This window comes from Mercenaria mercenaria, unplaced genomic scaffold (assembly GCF_021730395.1).
Source record: "Mercenaria mercenaria strain notata unplaced genomic scaffold, MADL_Memer_1 contig_3469, whole genome shotgun sequence".
Taxonomy (NCBI): Eukaryota; Metazoa; Mollusca; class Bivalvia; order Venerida; family Veneridae; genus Mercenaria; species Mercenaria mercenaria.
This window is the reverse complement of record NW_026461609.1, coordinates 10,187-29,821: the sequence shown is the minus strand read 5'-3', so window position 1 is coordinate 29,821 and position 19,635 is coordinate 10,187. Positions and strand designations below refer to the sequence as shown.

General features: G+C 33.7%; 1 protein-coding gene across 1 annotated transcript; it reads left to right on the top strand.

Moving 5' to 3' along the window:
- The first annotated feature begins 2,373 nt into the window (after nucleotides 1-2,373).
- LOC128553097 (ral guanine nucleotide dissociation stimulator-like 1) lies at nucleotides 2,374-15,775 on the top strand. Its single transcript, XM_053534211.1, has 9 exons — nucleotides 2,374-2,587; nucleotides 4,248-4,369; nucleotides 7,940-8,029; nucleotides 8,474-8,712; nucleotides 9,133-9,204; nucleotides 9,528-9,660; nucleotides 10,705-10,848; nucleotides 11,611-11,719; nucleotides 13,225-15,775. Exons 1-9 carry the CDS (start codon nucleotides 2,374-2,376, stop codon nucleotides 13,371-13,373), a joined length of 1,272 nt encoding a protein of 423 aa, XP_053390186.1. The 3' UTR covers nucleotides 13,374-15,775.
- The last annotated feature ends 3,860 nt before the right edge of the window (nucleotides 15,776-19,635 follow it).

The window sequence follows — 19,635 nt, the reverse complement described above, 5'->3', positions numbered from 1 at the left end:
AACAGTAATTGATTTCTTATTTTATTATATGCACTGTGCTATTTGATAAGACTTAATTACTGGTATCACCCGTACGAAAAAGTACGCCCATACTTTAGGCGGAAACCGCCCAGAAAAATAAGGCGGTTTCCATCTTATGTTGCTATTAAGCGTAATATCAGCCTTAGGGAGAATAGGGCTCGAAATATGCAAATTTTTTCCTGTTAGTAAGGCGGAAACCGCCTAAATTTGGCGTAAAAATGTTTAAGCAGGAAAAAATTCCGTCTAAGGATATTCTCTGCTTAGGCGGAAAAAAATACCCAGAAAAGCTTAACCGGAATAAAATCCGCCTTATGTAAAACATAAAAAAGTACCCTTAGTATTTATCTTGAGCATGAAGCTTTTCACATTTCACTAGATTCATTTTGCTTTGCCAAATACAATTCATTAATAAGACTGTGAGCTTCGATTTTACAAATATATCAGCTGTGGCTTAATGATAGAATTATTGAAGAAAATGCACAACAATACAGACATTTCTTGAAAGATTTAAAAAGAATTAAACCTCCACTAAATAAGCAGGACATGTCATGAACTACTGATTATTATACTGAAATTATCATTAATGTGTGTTGCCAGTGCCATACTTTTGTGATAAATGTCTATAATTATGGCAATTATTATGATACTAAGATAATAACAATTAAATACTAACTTAGAATTGAAATCTTATTTAAATTGTTTGCTGCTTTGTAAATGCTATACATTATACATGTACTTTTGAAATGTAAGTAGTTAACAGATAGTGATATGGTTAAAACAGGAAGATGTTCATTAAATTCTCTATACTTTAATTTGCTATTTCTTAAGGTTTACAGAAGTAAATTATTTAAATTCTAACTTACCACAAATATATAATGTACTCCTTAGTCTAGTCTACCTAACTAACAACATCCCATGTATAAATGCCTACAGAAAGTGCTTTCTCTCTAAACAGAAGTGACAACATCTGGATGTAGTAAACTCACTGGACCCTTACAGTGATTCTATTTCAAATTAATTGATATACAATCACCACCTTCCGAAATTCCGCCTTATCTCAGTAAAGCCATTTTTTCTAAGTTCAAAATTTCCCCTTATTTTATCTGAGAATTCCGCCTAGTGAGAATGCAACTTTTTTTTGAAAAGCATTAACCAGAATTTAAGAAAAATTCCGCCTTCCTGTTAGGCGTAATTTTTAGAATGATCAGTGTCCGCCTATAGTCCGCCTTTGACTATCAATTTTAGCAGGATTACGCCCTTAATACGCTTTACTTCTGAGCGGATTCTGCCCTAGTTTTTTGTACGGGTAAAGTAACATAATGCACTTCTAAATAGTTAATACATATTTATCAATCTAACCAATAAGAAGACTATTTAATGTTTTCATTTAGGTATTATAGTTTTTGCATAATTATAACTATAGAAGACTAAGGGCAATTCAGACCTTTCGGATATTTTTTGGTGTATGATTAAAACTAACCAGATTAAACTGTAACACAAAACTGAATCACAGCTCATGAAGACCTGATGACCACATGTGAACTAAATGCTGATTAAGATCTCTATCCACAGGAGAAATTTATTGCAGTGTGCCTTACTTGTGATCGGTCAGCTAACGGTTTATCATGAGATATCGGTCACAAGCTCTGACCAGAGTTTACCAGACTAGATAATCAGAGCCAGGACTGATGAAGTCAGAATTTTTACAGAACTATTTTTTCTAAAAAAAAAAGAATATCTAGACGGTAGCCAGACTATAAATGAAGAACAGGCTGGTTTTCGTGAACAGTATAGTACAATTGATCATATGTTTTCGTTAAAACTTCTGGTTGATTTTTATTTGAGTTCAAATAAGAAATTGTTTTATGCCTTTGTTGATTATAAAAAGGCTTTTGACTCTGTTAATCAAGTGCATCTCTGGCAAAAGTTGTTAATGCATAATATTGATGGTAAATGTTTGAAAATAATTTATAATATGTATAGTAAAGCTGAATCCTGTGTTAACCCTTACCCTGCTAAATTTCTATTATGAATTTGCCCATCTTTCAATTTGCACAGTACCATTAACTATTAAAAGGGGTTCTTACCAAAATGATACTGACTGAATAGCGAACAGTGTAGATCATGATCAGACAGCACGCATGTGCAGGCTGATCAAGATCTACACTGGTCGCAAAGGCAGAGCCAGTCGTGTCAAGCATGATAAGGGTTAAGGTTAATAATGACTTGTTGAGTTTTTTCATTAGTCATACTGGCGTCCGTCAAGGTGAAAATTTGTCACCTGTGCTATTTTCAATATTTTTGAATGATCTAACTCAGTTCATGTCTGTGAAATATGAAGGCTTAGTTAAAATGTCTAAAGCAACTTTTGAAAGTCTCAGTGATGACACTGTTGATGTATATTTAAGGCTATTTTTGTTATTGTATGCAGATGACACTGTTTTATTTGCAGAAAGTCAGACGGATTTGCAGAACGCTTTAGATGCTATGTTTGAATATTGTGATATATGGGATTTACATGTTAATGAAGCCAAAACTAAAATAGTTATATTTCGTAAAGCTAAACGTAACAGAAGGGTAACAAACTTGCACTGAATTTTTAAGCAGTATGAGGCTGATATTAGTGTTCATGAAGGCTGGTGTGCCTGATATCGATATCTGGCGCATTTCTGGTAATATCAGGCACACTTCCAGAAACATCCATATTTTATACTTCCACTGATAGGATATCAAGTATATACAAACTAACATTTATGTTACAAAACAAAGCATGATAAATTAACATAACTTTGCTAGCTTCTTCTTCTGTCGTGGTTGAATGAGTCTGAGTGAAGAAACTACGGCCTTGAATGCATGTATTCATAGCAAATGTTTGAAAGAAATCACATCAACTTCATAAAACAACATTGACATTCCAGCGCATTACATAACATTCATTGATGCTTTGCAACTTTGAATTATTTTAATCTCATTTTTAGCTCGACTTTTCGAAGAAAATGTAGAGCTATTGTACTTGCCCCGGCGTCGCCGTTGGTTAAAGTTTTAATAAAGTCAAATATCTCTGTTACTATCAAAGCTATTGACTTGAAACTTAAAATAGTTATTTACTATCAAAGTCTGCACCAGGAGAAACAATCCCCATAACTTTGTTTTGAATTTTGACACAATTATGCCCCTTTTTAACTTAGAATTTTCGGTTAAAGTTTTTGATAAAGTCAAATATCTCTGTTACTATCAAAGCTATTGACTTGAAACTCAAAATAGTTATTTACTATCAAAATCTACACCAGGAGACACAATTCACATAACTCTGATTTGAAATTTGACAGAATTATGCCACTTTTTAACTTATAATTTTGGTTAAAGGTTTTGATAAAGTCAAATATCTCTGTTACTATCAAAGCTTTTGACTTGAAACTTAAAACACTTGTTTACCATCTAAGTCTACACCAGGAGAAACAATCCTCATAACTCTGATTTGAATTTTGACAGAATTATGTCCCTTTATAACTTAGATTTTTTTTGGAATTTTCTTTTATAAAGTCAAATATCTCTGGTACTATTAAAGCTTTTGACTTGAAACTCAAAGTAGTTATTTACTATCAAAGTCTACACCAGGAGACACTATTCCCATAACTCTGATTTAAATTTTGACAGAGTTATGTCCCTTTTTAACTTGGATTTTTTTTTTACTGGCAAAGCTGTATTTCAGAGTCAAGCACTGAGAAAAGTCGAGCATGCTGTCTTACGGACAGCTCATGTTGCTTTAACAGTGGAGTGGAACATATGAAATAATAAGGTTATAAAACAGGACTGGTGTGGCTTAAGATGATATTGGCATACTAGACTGGTATTAGCCCTTGGGCTAAAGTCCTGAGGCCAATACTTCTCCTAGTATGCCAATATGGCCTTAAGGCACACCAGCCCTGTATAATAACCTCTAATAAATGCCAGGTACCCATACCTCATTAAATGGTCAGTAGTATATCTTTAATGATATTTATATATCTAGCTCTGTCTTTCAATGCACAAGAAAAGGAGATGTTATATCCAGTACATTGCTTGTGCAAAGTCAAACATAGCTTCTATTTTTAACTTAATGAGCTCATTGATTTCATCTTGAAATGAAGTTTGAAATAATTTATAATAACAATTTACAAGGACAGTTTGATTGTATAGTTCTGTAAAGGTATTTGTTTTAATTCACAGTTAATAAGGCATTACAGTAGGAGTGAAAAAAAGTATTATAATTCTGTGTTACAGAGAGAGTTTGGCTGTGTTTGAAGAGCTGTCTGAGATATTCTCCAGTGAAAACAATCAGCTTGCTTCCAGGAATCTCCTTATGAAGGTATTTATTAATCACTTAGCCGCTCTCATTGCAGTCTTATATATTGATTTATCATCTATCCTATCTCACTGATTTTATATCAGTTAATCACTTGGCCTCTCTCACTGTGATCTTGTCTGGATTAATCACTTAGCTTCTGTCACTTTGCTGTGTAAGGACTATTCACTTAGCCTTAGGTCACTGTTTTACAAGGGGTCTTAACTGGAAAAGTGCTCTCATTTCTTCATGTATCATAAAAAAAATCAATGAAGCTGTTACAAACAGTAGATTAGAAAATACTTATTGATATTTCAAGAACTATTTTTCTTTGAACAAATAATGATTTAATTCTAGTCCCCATGGCAACGTCATGAAACTTCATTGGACCCAATTTTGTCTAGTTTTCTTTTTTTGCATGTGCTAAAACATTACTTACCACTCACTTATTTTTCAGCTGCATTTTTAGCTCACTAGAGCATGAAGTGCTCAAGGTGAGCTATTGTGACCTGTCATTGTCCAGCGTCCGGCATGCGTCATCCGTCAGCATTTGCCTTATGAACACTCTATAGAGGCCATATTTTGACCCAATCTTTATGCAACTTGGTCAGAATGTTAGTTTTGATGATCTCTTGGTCAAGTTCGAAACTGGGTCATGTGGGGTCAAAAACTAGGTCAGTAAATCAGATCAAAGGAAAAGCTTGTGAACACTGGAGACAATATTTGTGCCCCAATCTTTATAAAACTTGATCAGAATGTTAGTATTGATGATCCCTAGGTCAAGTTTGAATCTGGGTCATGTGGGGTCAAAAATTAGGTCAGTGGGTCAGATCAATGGGGAATCTTGTAAACACTCTAGAGACCACACTTGTGACCCAATCTTTATGAAACTTGATCAGAATGTTAGTCTTGATGATCTCTAGGTCAAGTTTGAAAGTGGGTCATGTTGCATTTAAAACTAGGTAACCTGGTCAAATCAAAGGAAAAGCTTGTGAACACCTAGAGGCCACAGTTGTGACCCAATATTTATGAAACTTAGTGAGAAAGTTTTGCTTGATGACTTTTAGGTCAAGTTTGAATCTGGGTCATGTAGGGTCAAAAACTAGGTCACCTGGTCAAATCAAAGGAAAAGCTTGTGAAAAGTTTAGAGGCCACAATCTTTATGAAACTTGGTCAGAATGTTTGACTTAATCATTTCTAGGTCAAGTTTGAATCTGGATTATGTGGGGTCAAAAACTAGGTCACTAGGCCAGATCAAAGGAAAGTCTTTTCAATACTCTTGAGAACACAATTTAAGTTTGAAACTCATGAGAATTAGTCAGATTGTTTGTTTTGATAATGTTTAGGTCAAGTTCGAATCTGGGTCATGTGGGGTCAAAAACTAAGTCACCTGTCAAATCAAAGGAAAAGCTTGTGAACACTCTAGAGGCCACAGTTGTAATCAAATCTTTATGAAATTTAGTCAGAATGTTTGTCTCGATCATCTTTAGGTCAAGTTCAACTCTTGATAAGGTGGGTTCAAAAACAAGGTCAGTAGGCCAGATCAACTCTGGTGAGCGATATATAGGGCCATCATGGCCCTCTTGTTCTTAAAGTATGAATATCAATGTGAAATGTAAGCGTTCCATCAATAACGTGAATTGTAAATGTGGCAACACTGAAATGATTTGCAGGCATATTGTGAAGGTGATGACTTGAAAATCAATGTTGAACAGAGACATGAGAGAACATTTAGTGTTTTGAATAAAACAATCTGTAGGAAACAAAGTGGTATGGGAGGTTTTAGAGTGATCAGGAGAATATCACTAACGACTCGGGGTTCATATTTCAAAAAACAAAAACATTCAGACACGTTTTAAAGATTAAATGGCCCCATGACACAGCATCACAGTTCAGTGCCTCGTGTCATCAATACGACAGGAATATCAAATGAACAGTATTTATTTATTCGTAGGAATGTGTAGAAATGCATTTGATGGCCAGAAACATTGCACCACTAGTAATCACAAGTTGTAATGATTAATTGTAATATGGCAGTGTCGTATGACCACCCACTTTAGCTGAAGTGAAATTGTTTTATATAGGATAGAAATATAATATGTATGGACTGAAATCTGTAATTTAAATATGTTCACATTTAATAGGTTCATATCCATCATATGTTCAAATTTTAGCAAAATTAACACAAGAAATAAAGATATATTAAGAACTCATTTCCGATTATTTTTAAACACCCCTGTACTAATGATATTTTATTTCACTATTAGAACTATTTCAACAGTGTAATGATCAGAGCCACAAGGGCTTGTGTCATAAATCATTTTCCATATTCCATACTCAAAACTTCGAGATGTGCCAATAGTAATATTGCACATGTTGATTTCATTTCTACACTTCATGGAAATGCCTGCACAAATATTATCCACTAATTCTGTAGCCACACTTATGTCTCTGTTGGAAGTGCAATACCTATTTTCTGTGCTCTCTAATATTGGCCTAAAAACAAGTCCCTTCATATTTTAGGATAAATAAGAATAGTCAGATATGTACCATTCTGTTTTTATATTATTTTAGATTTGCTACCACATTTATGCTTTTGATATTTCCTTTTATGAGCGAAGTTCAGAATGACAGCTTTTTCCCCAAACTCCGGTTTTCAAGGGCAGATAACTCTTTCAACATAACGGTGACCTATGATTTTTATTGCATATTTTATATTAAATTTCTGTTTCTTAGATGATTGTTCTTCAAAATCCAAAGTTTGAAGAAATTCTATTATTGGGAAAAATTTCACCTGAATTCTAGCATACACGTTTAAGACTGTAATTATAATTGGGTTATAATAACAGCAGCTCAATCTGGAATGTTGTATTCGGCTCGAATGGATTTTTGCCAGATCGGCTCTCACGAGATGTGCAAGTGCCGAGTGTGATCCAACCTTGCAAAATCCATGAGAGCCGAATACAAAATCCCAGATCTAGCTATTGTTATAATAACCCTTTTATTGTATACCTCTACCATTTTGTTAAAAATTTATTGAATGAGATCTTCAATGTTTATCGATATTAAAATGGAACTAAGTGAAGTTTTTATTTGCACTATTTAGAACACTGTCAGCCTCAGGTCATGTATATTAGTGAAAGTAGTCTGGCAGCATACAATACAATAGGTACAATACGGAATTTAAAAGGTACAATACAGATTTTTTGTAGCCCACCCGCTTAGCTCAGTAGGTAAGAGCGTTGGTCTACGGATCGCGGGGTCGTGAGTTCGATCCTCGGGCGGGGCGTATGTTCTCCGTGACTATTTGATAAATGACATTGTGTCTGAAATCATTAGTCCTCCACCTCTGATTCATGTGGGGAAGTTGGCAGTTACTTGCGGAGAACAGATTTGTACCGGTACAGAATCCAGGAACACTGGTTAGGTTAACTGCCTGCCGTTACATGACTGAAATACTGTTGAAAAACGATGTTAAACCCAAAACAAACAAACAAACAGATTTTTTGTATGTGTTCATATTTATTTGTGAAATACAAGCTGATTTTTTTTACAAAATATGAAGGTATATGATAAAATTTGATACATTGACAGGAAGCCACAGCAAAGTTTCCAGACGTCGACTCTGCAAATAAAACTCTGCAACGAAGAATTCGTATGAAACGTCAGTCTTGGATAGATAATGTAAGTATACAATAGACATACCACGGTATTCATAACTTTCCATGATCTTCAAATCTGAATCAGCTAGGGGAGTGTACTGAAGGATTGAACAGAAAATAACATGTTTAATTCACATTGTTCATAACAGAAGCATTTATTTATCTGTAATAAAAATATTTATGTTGTAATAATATTTGCTTCTGATTACATAGTCTTTGCCTATTAGTGTATCATTTCTTAATGAATGACATTTTAGGGCCTTCCCAGCCATTAAAAGGTGTGATCATACTAGATGGGTTAAAGATATCGTAATACTTTTTGAGTCTCCTGACAAAAATTGATTTGAATATGCCTAAAGTACAATGTATTGGCTCCAAAGTACTACCAGTATTTTAAAGTTATAAAATGTTTGTATTCTCACTACATTTTGTTTAGTATAATGAAGTATTTTGTATTGGCATGTAGGGCGTTGTACAGGGGACAGTACCATACCTGGGTACATTCCTCACTGACCTCACTATGATAGACACTGCTATACCTGACACCACCGATTCTCTCATCAACTTTGAGAAGCGGCGGAAAGAGTTTGAAGTGTTAGCTCAGATCAAGCTGTTACAGTCAGCCTCACAGATATACACATTTCGGGAAGATTCCCAGTTCTGGTCCTGGTTTGATGCCATCCGTGTTTATGATGAAAATGAAAGGTACTTAGTTTCATAGAAAATTTCTTCAGTTTTGTACAAGTTTTGAAATAAGTTTATAATTAGTACCTTAGATTTTCTATCATAAAAAAAGCTGGAAAATTGCAAGATGACATATAATAGTGTCCATGTTACTTTAACTCTTACCATGCTAAATTTCTATAATGGATTTGTCCAGCTTCCAATTTGGACAGTACCATTAACTGTTAAAAGGGGTGCTTACCAAAAAGGTACTGACTGAATAGCAAACAGCGCAGATCATGATCAGACTGCATGGATGTGCAAGCTGATGATCTACAGTGGTTGCAAAGGCAGAACCAATCATGTCCAGCATGATAAGGGTTAAACTGGACAAAACCTTACAAATTAAACTATAAATTGTGTTGGTAACATTTTACAGATTGGTATGTTGTTGTATTTCAGTTATGATCTCTCGTGTGCCATAGAACCAGCTGCTGATGGAGGTGCCAAATTAAAGAAGAAAACAGCTTCCAGGTAACTCATTGTTACAACCTTCTAGTCCTTTTCCAAATTCTTGTTATATTCAGAATGTTTATGAAGTTAAACAAAAATTCTAATAAAGATATCATACCAGCATATTTTTGTCCAATAGTTGCTTAACTGAACAGTTCTTTTTTTTTGCGTTGTAGAAATAAATGGCATATTCTTGTCTTTTAAGTTGCAATTTAATTTAACATCTGTATGAAATTCAGAGAAGATTTTGTTAAATTCTAAGTGGAATGGTTTTTAACCTTCCATACATCATTACTGATAAGAAGGAACATACTGACATATTTTCTACATAATGTGTATTTTAGTATGAGTCAACGACCAGGGAAGAATGACTCTAACAGATTTTCTCTGTTTATGTGCGGTGGTCTTAACTTGGATGACAAGTCCAGTGTAGCCAGTAGCTCTAACCTTGACTCACCAGTTTCGCCTAATGCAGGGGTAAGCCTCAATTCCATTCAATATACATTTTCATATTTTCTTAATTGGAAGTAGTATCTGTCATAAATTCTTTCTTTCATATTAATTGTAATTCAGTAGCTTTTAATTCTAGGTTTACGGGAAAGGCATCGTTGTTCTGTTCTTAATTCTGTCTGCTTGGTCTTACGGAATAAGGAAGTTGAAGAATTTTTAGAATCAACATAAAAATGAAAAAGTTTAAAATATTAAATTACATGTAGCAGCTGTTTTGTTTTCAAGGCAACTCAAATAGAATAGCAGAATAATTTTTTTTAGATATTTATCTGACCTGTAAAATTTTCCAATAGAAATATTTTACAATGTGCTGCTAAAGTTTTGTCCTCAGTCAGGTTTGTAAATGTTGCACAGACTTATAGTTGTACAAGAATAATTTACAAAAACACTTCGAAGGGTTTCAGTAGTATCATCACCTTTTGTATCCTGACATTGGGTGAACAGCGTGGGCAAAACAGATTTTCTTTTTTTCAATTTCGCAACCCGCAGAGGGGCCCTAAAATGCTTCAATTTTAGCTCTAAATTTTGTCTTCATTTTAATCTCTGATGGGCGGTTACTGTCCAGTATAGTAAATGGCAGTCAAAAAGTGTTCCTTTTCATAATTTTTGACTCTGAAAAGTGACAATTGAGATCCAGCAGATTATATTTAGAACAGCTAAACTGATTGATATCGCATGAAAAAACAACACTGTATCTTACTCTTCTGAAGGAGAACTTGTCATAAATGCTTGTTGTAACAAAACAATATACAGAACTCCATTTCCAGTTAACTGCATTTAGACACTTAATAGACATTATTTCATGTCTGTTAGATATCTGTTTAGCTTGTATTATTTAAAAAAAAACAAGGTGGTGTCGTCATTTGATCGTCTGCATTAGCTTAGAATTTTATTCAGGTCTTTTTAACCGTAAACTACTATATGAGTTATAGCTTTGTAACTTTGTGCATTTGTTTACCTACATTTTGATCTTGTTGTCACTCTGTTAGTTTGTTCTGTTGCTTGTTTCAGTTGTCCCACTCGTCATCTACCTCTTCTATACAATCATACGGCAGCGACAACTCTACGCCATTCAAATCTTCTGATGCCTGTGTTATCAAAGTTTCCCTGGAAACTGGTGCTACACCAAAATCTCATGTTTATAAAAGTATCATGGTAAGAAATCTATTTAAACTTTATTTTTAAAGCACCACCCAGTGAAGCTTGGAGAGGTCCTATGTTTGACAGTTGGAGTGCAAGTTCTTCAGTCTTTTTCTGGTTGAGAAGTTGTCAGTTATTTGCTCTTAATTAATGTGTAAATGTTTAGAGGAAAAATTTTCCTCTTACCTGATTCTATTAATGTAGAAAAATTCTTTGTACTTATAAAATATCACTTATACTGCAGATAATGGATACAGTAAAGACTGTCTACAGTGACCAACCTTTCGAGAATTTGAAAAAAGATCATTGTATACAGGTAGTCTCTATATACAGTCTGACTAGGAGAGGTTATGGTTTAAAGCAAAAAACACGTTTTATTAAGGACTTTTCCTTTAAGCTCTCGGATAAAACACGAAATGTATTTAAACTCTGCTTCACTTAATTTTCATCAATAAGACGATGACAGAGTTATTTAGATCAAGAAACACACTCAGTGATTGTACAGGAAAAGTTTTCTCCCTTTGAGAGGAGTGGTCAAAAAGTTGTTATAAAGGTCCAAAGTCTTGATTTGGGGCTAAGAAATCATGGTCACTGTACGCATCAGACAAGGGGTCGCTAGAAACAAGCTAATTTTAATGTGAAATGCATCAGGAGGAAATAAAAAGGTCATTGTAGACAAAAAGTTGCTGAGATCAAGGGGTCACTAAGGCAGTCTTTACTGTATTTAAAACTGGTTAAAATATTATATTTTAATTTTATTCTGTTTTTTTTTTCTAGTTACATAACACAGACCATACAAACACAGTGATACAGAGAATCCTGGATAAATATGATATCAAGGGGAAAGAAAAGGATTACTGCTTGTTACAAGCTCTTCCTGATGGAGGTAAGATAAGTAAACTCTTTCTGATGGAGATAAGAAAAAATAACTCTTCCTGTTGGTTATAACACACTAAATAGTTGTTGTTCTTTATTCTATATGAAACTGACCCATTTCCAATGACCGCAGCACACATCAGGACCCATTTTAAATTTCTGTAACTTACATTTTCTTGAAGAATATTGTCAGTGCTAACTAAAAATCAAAAGAAAAGTGGGGGTCATGTTTGATGCAAGAAAAATAATTTCAGTCAAACACACAAACTGCAAAATCAGCTAAAAAATGAGACCCCAAATTATACTGGTGGTGTATGATCTAAGTTTCCATGAAAAATTTTGTCATGTTGTTATTTCATTATGAAAATGCTACCTACATGTCAAGCATAGATCTGTCATGTGATTTTAGCAAAAAAATTGCAAAGAAAATAAGGAAAATAGCCCTACAGGGCAAAAAAAAACAGGACTATTTGTACCCACCATTATGCGACTACCATTTTTCTATTTAGTGTCTGTATGCCTGTTGATGGTAACTTAAGTAAACTCTTCCTGATAGAGATAGGAAAATTATGCTGTTCTAGTATTAGTAATAAAAAGATAGCTCTTCCTGATGAATGTTAGTACAGCTTTTGCAAATTGGTAAGATATTGTCGGAAGTTAGATCAGGTAAGTTAAAACAGGTTGGCAGCCAGTAAATAGAAATTTGAGGAATTGTTAACATTTTCTATAAAAAGTGCCTCTCTGCCAAAGAAAGGAAGAAAAGTGTTCCTAATGAACTGTGTTATAAATATAATCCAAATAAAGACATTTAAGTGGCACAATAGCTCAATGGTAGAGTTTTGGCTTTGAGTGTTGGAGGTTGGGGGTCAATTCCAGGGCCATGTTATACCAGATATGTGACAAATGGCACTGGTAGCTTCTTTGCTTGGCACTTAATATATAAAGGGTTAAACCTGGATGTAAAATAAGTCCAGGTAAGTATCTGTTACTAGATACCATGTTTGTGGAACAACAACTTTGTAGCTCATGTTGTCTGTTGATCATATGCAATGTTAAATAAAGCTTATCTTTACTTTTTATTTAAGTCTAGTTAAAACTTGACCATTTATATGGGGTGATATACAAGAAATTTCTTTAGTTGCTTTCTTTCACTGAAACATTCTGAGTTGGATATGAAGTAAATTAAACTTGAAACATGTAGATAAGTCATCACCTCAGTTCCAGAGTGTTCTAACAGGTCAGGTGGTCATTTTGAGAAAATCAGCTTTTGAAATGTTTGATTTTTTTTGTCTTTTTAACAACTGGAATATAATTGAATGATAAATTTCTGCATAAAATGAGTTATGTTTTAAGTGTTAATGTAGATCTCAGCAAGAGCTTTCTTTTGATATTCTAACTCCATTATTATCAGAATGTAACTACAAACATTGTGGAATGAGATGGGGAAATGTAGGAAAGAGTTCCATAGAAAAAAATAAAAAGATACTGTTCTAAATAGATATTGTTATATTTCAGAGTTGGTGATACCAGAGAAAGCCAATGTGTTTTATGCCATGAACAATAATGGAGATTATAATTTTGTGCTACGGACGAAAAAAGAACAAGATGCTCTTACACAGAGTAAGAAACGGAATAGACGTCGGCTCAAACTGCCATTATCATAGCAGTGCTTAAAATGTGCAATAACAGTAACATATCCTGTCAGAGATCCTGTCACATATCTTGTGAGATTACTACAAAAACAACACGACTGTAGGCAGTGATACTCTTCAAAAGCTGGAGTTGTGATTTAATGTGAATTGTTCCATTCGTGGAAAGGCTAATGTGAAATAATGTACTGAAGAATGTACTTAAAGCATTGGGTGCCTGCATCGAGGGGCATGTTTATAGATTGTATAAACTAAACAAAAGCAGTACTAGCAGAAAGGAATCAGAAGTGCTATAAGCTGAACCATGTTCTATAATACTCCAGTGCTTACTAATCAAGTGCGATCAGTCATTTGTGCTACACACTCAAAATGGATGCTTAATTCTATAATACTCGTGGTGCTGCTGGACAGTGCAATATGTTAGGGCAATTTTGCCCATTTCTGTCTCGTATTTGGTGTAACCTAGTCATTTTTAGGCGGTAGTAAACTGATCCTACTTGTTCATCTATACTTACTGCATTAGTGTAGGATTTAGTCAATTGTTTTGTCAACTGTAGAAATACAAAATGTATTGAGTTTAGATAGAGTCACTTAGTATATCAAAGTTTTAAATGTACATGTACTGATGTAGGTACTTAGATTTTAAATTTTGCAAGGAATGCATAAAAAACATAGCTTTTGCCTGCCCATCTTTCATTGGAATGACTAATTTTCTAGGACTCCATTTTAAAATGTCAAGTCAGTCATTTGGATATATCATTTTAAGATAAATATTCTTTTCAAAAGCAGATCATTATGAGATTGCCATATTGTGATGAAAATTAAAGTGGAATTATGCACATTTTTCAAGTAAAAACCCAGCTGAAATAGATGTGTGTGTAAAAAGGATGGAGGAAATTATAGCTTTTAACCCAGTATACCAAACTCTTTTTGTTACCAGTATGAAATAATTCTCCAAACATGACTTTTCTCATTTTGACTGGGGCAGTCTTTTTAAGGAAAGTCAAACTGCATGCAGGAGTTCCTTCAATTTCAGAAATTATCTACTATAGGTAAGGCAGATCACTGTGTAGAAGATTGAAGAAAAAGAAATATTATTTTATTAGTCTGATTTCTTTATTTCTAAAGCATCAACTGTAAATACGTATGCAGCATTATCGTTAATTTAACAAATTTAAATGTTCTGTAACCAAACATTGCTTTTATAAAACATTCAACAAAAACACATGTGCAGTAAGATGCACAAGCACCAGGAATGAACAGAAGTATATATTATTATGCCACAAATTTAGAGTGATGCCAGTAGTTTAAAATGAAATAATGGGCTTCTGGCTTCTGGTTTGTTAAATAATTTGTGAACGAGTCTTAATTTTCTGCCATGTTTTTTCTAACATATCTGTGAAGTAGAGATGATATTATGGGAAACAGTCAAAAAGTATTACAAGTGGCAAAAACTTGTCAGGTGGAAATAAAATAGGAATCAACCAAGCATTTCTATGGCAGAAATTTGTTAAATAGACTGGTCGAGGTAAAAATAGGACCGACACATGCATCTATTTCTTAGGCAGAAATTTGTTAATTCTAGACAAAATAGGGAACCACTGAATATTGACAATTGTGGCTGAAGTATGTGTAGGATATTTATGTAGGATTTATCAAAGATTACTTACTAGTGGACCAGACCATGATTTCATATTAACACTGGTTGATAATTTAGTTGTAGCTCATACATCTTGTGTGCAATAAATTATTTTATAGGGTAGTTCTAGAAGTTGTGATTTTACAATACAGTATATATTTTGAAGAACATATTGTACATTTTATGTCTATTTATAAGTAGGTATTTAGTATACATTTCAGTTGTTTTACAGTGTATCGTATTATGCTACATTTTAAAGAACCCTAGCTGCTTTTAAACATTTGTCAGTATATTTATTGTTATAGAAATCCTTATCAACTTGTTACTGATGCCCCTGTTATATATGCATCTTTAATTAAACCATGCTTTTCTCCAGACTCCAAGATTATGAGACCAGTAAAAAAAATTCTCTCTTGCCATTGTCAATTTTAGGAATGAGCTGAGGATCAGCCAATCAGATGGTTTTGTTTTTAGACTGTTTATTAACCTTGGAGTCAAGTGAGACAGTGCTATGTCCCTGATATTTTCTGCAGTCCAGCTGGTCTGGATATAATATGCTTGATGAATTATAAGACAAATATATTTAAATTTTACCCTTTCATCTGTTACAGTTTGTACTTAATGATTAAAACACACCCAGTTTATGGCTTATCCTTTAACATGTCACTGTTAGTACCTGTTTATGTAGTACAGCCTACCATTATATACTCGAGTTACGTTTGTTTGTTGAGGAAAGAAATCAAGATTCTGAAGCTTGTTATAATATGAGACAAGTGTTGTTGCAAATTAAAAGATCTTTTTTACTGTCTCTTTAACAGTTTTACCCTCTTCAGCATATTGATGAAGTAAGTTTCTACTACTTTTATTTGTAACAAGTGATTTTTAATGATACAGAAATTAGAACCCTCTCAAATATTTTTTAGAGTTTTGTTCAAAGAATGTATCAAGGTTGATTGGACCTATTTAAACCATCAAACATTCATCATAATTAGAAATTCAGTTTACAGTTATGTTTCTTCTCCTTTCTTTTGAGAAAGCAAAAAAATAATGCAATATAAATTAACAGGTTTATTTTTGCTTTGTTCATAAGATTGGAACTTTTTGACCCTTGGCAGTATTCACATTGGCCTTACAATTCAAAAGTAATAATTTATTATGCAGGTTTTTTTTCACATTGATCTACTGGCCTGATAAATTCTAAGCTATATAAGGCTGGTAGATTATGTAGTAATTTTTCATTTTTTTACATAAAAGAGAAAAGATAAAATACCTTAATGGATGCACTCTGTTCCTAGTAGTAATTTTTTGATGCAGAAAAACACAACATCATGCTACAGATTATGAAAGTGAACAGAAACTGAATTATGTTTTTCTCCTTTAGACTGCCATGAGGTCATTTAGTTCCTTGTTGTATTGTAAAAAAAAAAAGGGAAAAGTTTTATGTTCTGTAAGTTTGATAATTATATAAAGAAATTTATTTAAAGTTATAATACTGGCCAGATAAGATTACGTAGCGAAAGTAATAGGAAGGTCATTTTTCTACAGCAACGCATAAAACATCCGTTCACGAAGACATTGGCTGGATAAATTTACTTGTAAATTGATAGATTCCACCAATGGAGACGGATATAAGAAATGTTACTTTCGGTTTCAGTGACACAACCGCCATCATTCGGATACGTCCGTGACTACGCTACAGGAAGTGGCTAATCGTACGGTCCCGTATGAATAGTGAAATAAACCGCAGGTGGCTATTCATATGGCAGTCTTATATTACATTGTACTGAAGTCATTCAACTGATATGTTTTTCAACCGATTTCTTTACTTTTCTTTAATTTTCAGTCGCACATAAACAGGAAATGATTTCGAATATAGAAAAAGGCTAATTTTATGTCTGCGTGCAATATTGTTGTCATCGTATTACACATATGCAATAAGTGTGAATAATAAAAATGTCATCTATAGAAGTTCACATCATCGTTTGAATATCATGTAATATGCTTACTTTTTCTTTCATATTTCGGTTGATAAGAATGGAACTAATTATTGACAATAATAAGTCTTTCTCTCTCTCTCTCTCTCCCCCCCCCCACCTCCCCCACTGAAAACTAGAGACGCTGCTAAATATCTGAGCATCACTCTAAGTAAATACATGTATCTCATGTGGTCAGAATATGTTGATAACATCACATCAAAAGCAAACAATTCACTTAGATTCATCAGAAGGGAAAAAAACAAAACAAAAAAAACAGGAAAATAAAAGAAACAGCTTACAACACAATGTCCGCCCACAGCTTAAACACTGCTCCTCTATAAAAATGGGACTAAAATTTACATGTCTTCACTTGGTACCGGCAGTGTTCCACAAGATTGGAGGACGGCTATCATTGTCCCTGTATAAATAAAGGGCCCACGAAGCAAAGCCAGCAATCACAAACCTATTCTCTAACTTGCAATTGCTTCCAACTGATGGGGCATGTTTTAGTATCAAATATTATTGATCATCTAGATAATAAAATTTGCTTAATTCCTTCCAACATGGCTTCCGCTCAAAGCACAGTTGTGAATCTCAATTATTAAATTTTAGTCAAGAATTTTTGATTACCTTGAAGCTAGTAAATAGACAGACCTAATAGTAATGGACTTTATCAAATCGTTTGACAAAGTTGATCACAATCGTCTGGTCTACAAGCTATTTCAATTAGGTATATATAGAAAAACATCCATGTGGATTAAATATTTCCTTTAAATACGAACGCAAAAGGTCTTCAATCAGATATGACACATTTGGTATCAGGGGTACCACAAAGGTATGTCCTTAGGCCTTGCCTTTTCTTAACATATCAGTCACCTGCCAGGCTCACTTAAAAGCACCGTAAGGCTCGTTGTTGATGATACAGTAGTTTATCTCACTATAAATATCATGTGAGACTCTCTAGCAGTACCTCCATAAATTAGAGCTTTGGAAAAAGACCCAGTCAAAGGAGTTCCGATAATGCGAAGTGATTAGGGTATATAAAAAGAAATAAAAAAAAAACATTGCTTTTCGCTATAGGCTACATATCCATGAATTTAAAACTATAAAAATGCTTAATATTTAGGCGAACCAGCAGTGTTAGATCACAAAAAGACAAAGAAGACAAAGAAGACCCTAAAATACATGATAAGAAATGATCAAACAAATGATAAATGTACAAATTTAAGAAACTCCGTATAAAACATGTTCAACCATAATTGGAATATTGCTCAACTGTTTGGCATTCAACAATCTCTAACATATGGAATTGAAAGAGTACGAAAGGCTGCCGCCAGATATGTTCAAATCAACTATGTCTGTAGATGAAGCATCACAGAAATGTTAACTGTACTGGCAAACGTTAGAAACAAGGAGAAATTTCACATCCCTGCATCCCTGATTCTTTTATATAAAATCTGTCATTCCATTGGTGTTTTTTTTTTTGTAGATCACCAGTACCGGCTAGACTCTCAGGACCTTCACTTTTATATTCCCTACTCTCGCACCCATTATCACAAGAACTCATTTTTTCCCAAGAACCATTAGACTCTGAAACAACCTACCACATCATGTTAAATCTAGTGCTACTCTTAATGAGTTCAGGAGTGGCCTAGATGTTCAAACCTGACATATATGTTTTATCATGCTGGTTTTAATATTGCACACTAATTTGTGTTTTCAATAAAGGCTTAATCATCAAAGTGTCGACCAGACAGTTGCCTCCCAGTCACAGTCAGTCATTGACAATGGGGACTATCTAGTTCCGGCTAACATAACTTAACTGACACTGTTTTTATTTTCTGATGGTCGCATTCATTAAGTTATGGCGAAACCCCATTTGTTTAACTAACCAGTATCAAACCGCAACATCTCGCACAGTCTCTCGTGAGAAACTCATGATGTCATGCAACAGTTCAGAGCACGTGGTTATTCTTGAAAATCAGTATCAAAATTTTACCTATTTATGAATTTAATTTAATCATATAAAATCTATAAAACAACATACAATTTCTCAGAAAATGTCAGTAAATAACGATTCTTTACCGCCTATTGGTTTTTTCAAAATGAAGAGTACCCTGATCGGGTGACAACTGCAATGACGGACAAAATATTGCATACAGGGGTACCAATTTGAAACTTGTGTTCGAATTATGTTGCATGGATTATTTATGGGTATGACTGAATAGCGAAATCTAGTAGATTTCGCGAAATCTAATCAAATTAGCGAAATCTAGACATAAAATGTAAACTAATGAATATTTTTAAAAATCCTTTTAAGCTTTTGTTAAAAGTGTAAATCTACGTTTGCATGCCAATTTTCAAGAAAAAATATTTATATTTAGGGTGTTATTGAAGCGAAAAACGTATACGGGTCTAGATTTCGCCCGATTCTACATGCGCGGAAATCTCAAGTGTCAGGCAAAATCAAGATATAAAATCTAAAGTGATGAATTTTCTTTCTAAATCTTTTTAGGTTTTTATTAAGAATATATTTATAAGTTTGCATGTCAATTTTCAAGAAAAAATATTTATATATAAGGTGGTTTTGAAACGAAAAACGTATACGGGTGATGATTTCGCCAGAGTTTATATGGACAGAAATTTCAAGTGGCAGGCAAAA

What these genes read in the sequence shown, in the direction of transcription:
- LOC128553097 (XM_053534211.1), top strand. Translation starts at nt 2,374, where the DNA reads ATGTCTAAAGCAACTTTTGAAAGTCTCAGTGATGACACTGTTGATGTA. An exon ending in CCAGGAATCTCCTTATGAAG is followed by an intron (nt 4,370 to 7,939) that starts GTATTTATTAAT and finishes ATACATTGACAG; the next exon opens with GAAGCCACAGCAAAGTTTCC. An exon ending in GTTTATGATGAAAATGAAAG is followed by an intron (nt 8,713 to 9,132) that starts GTACTTAGTTTC and finishes GTTGTATTTCAG; the next exon opens with TTATGATCTCTCGTGTGCCA.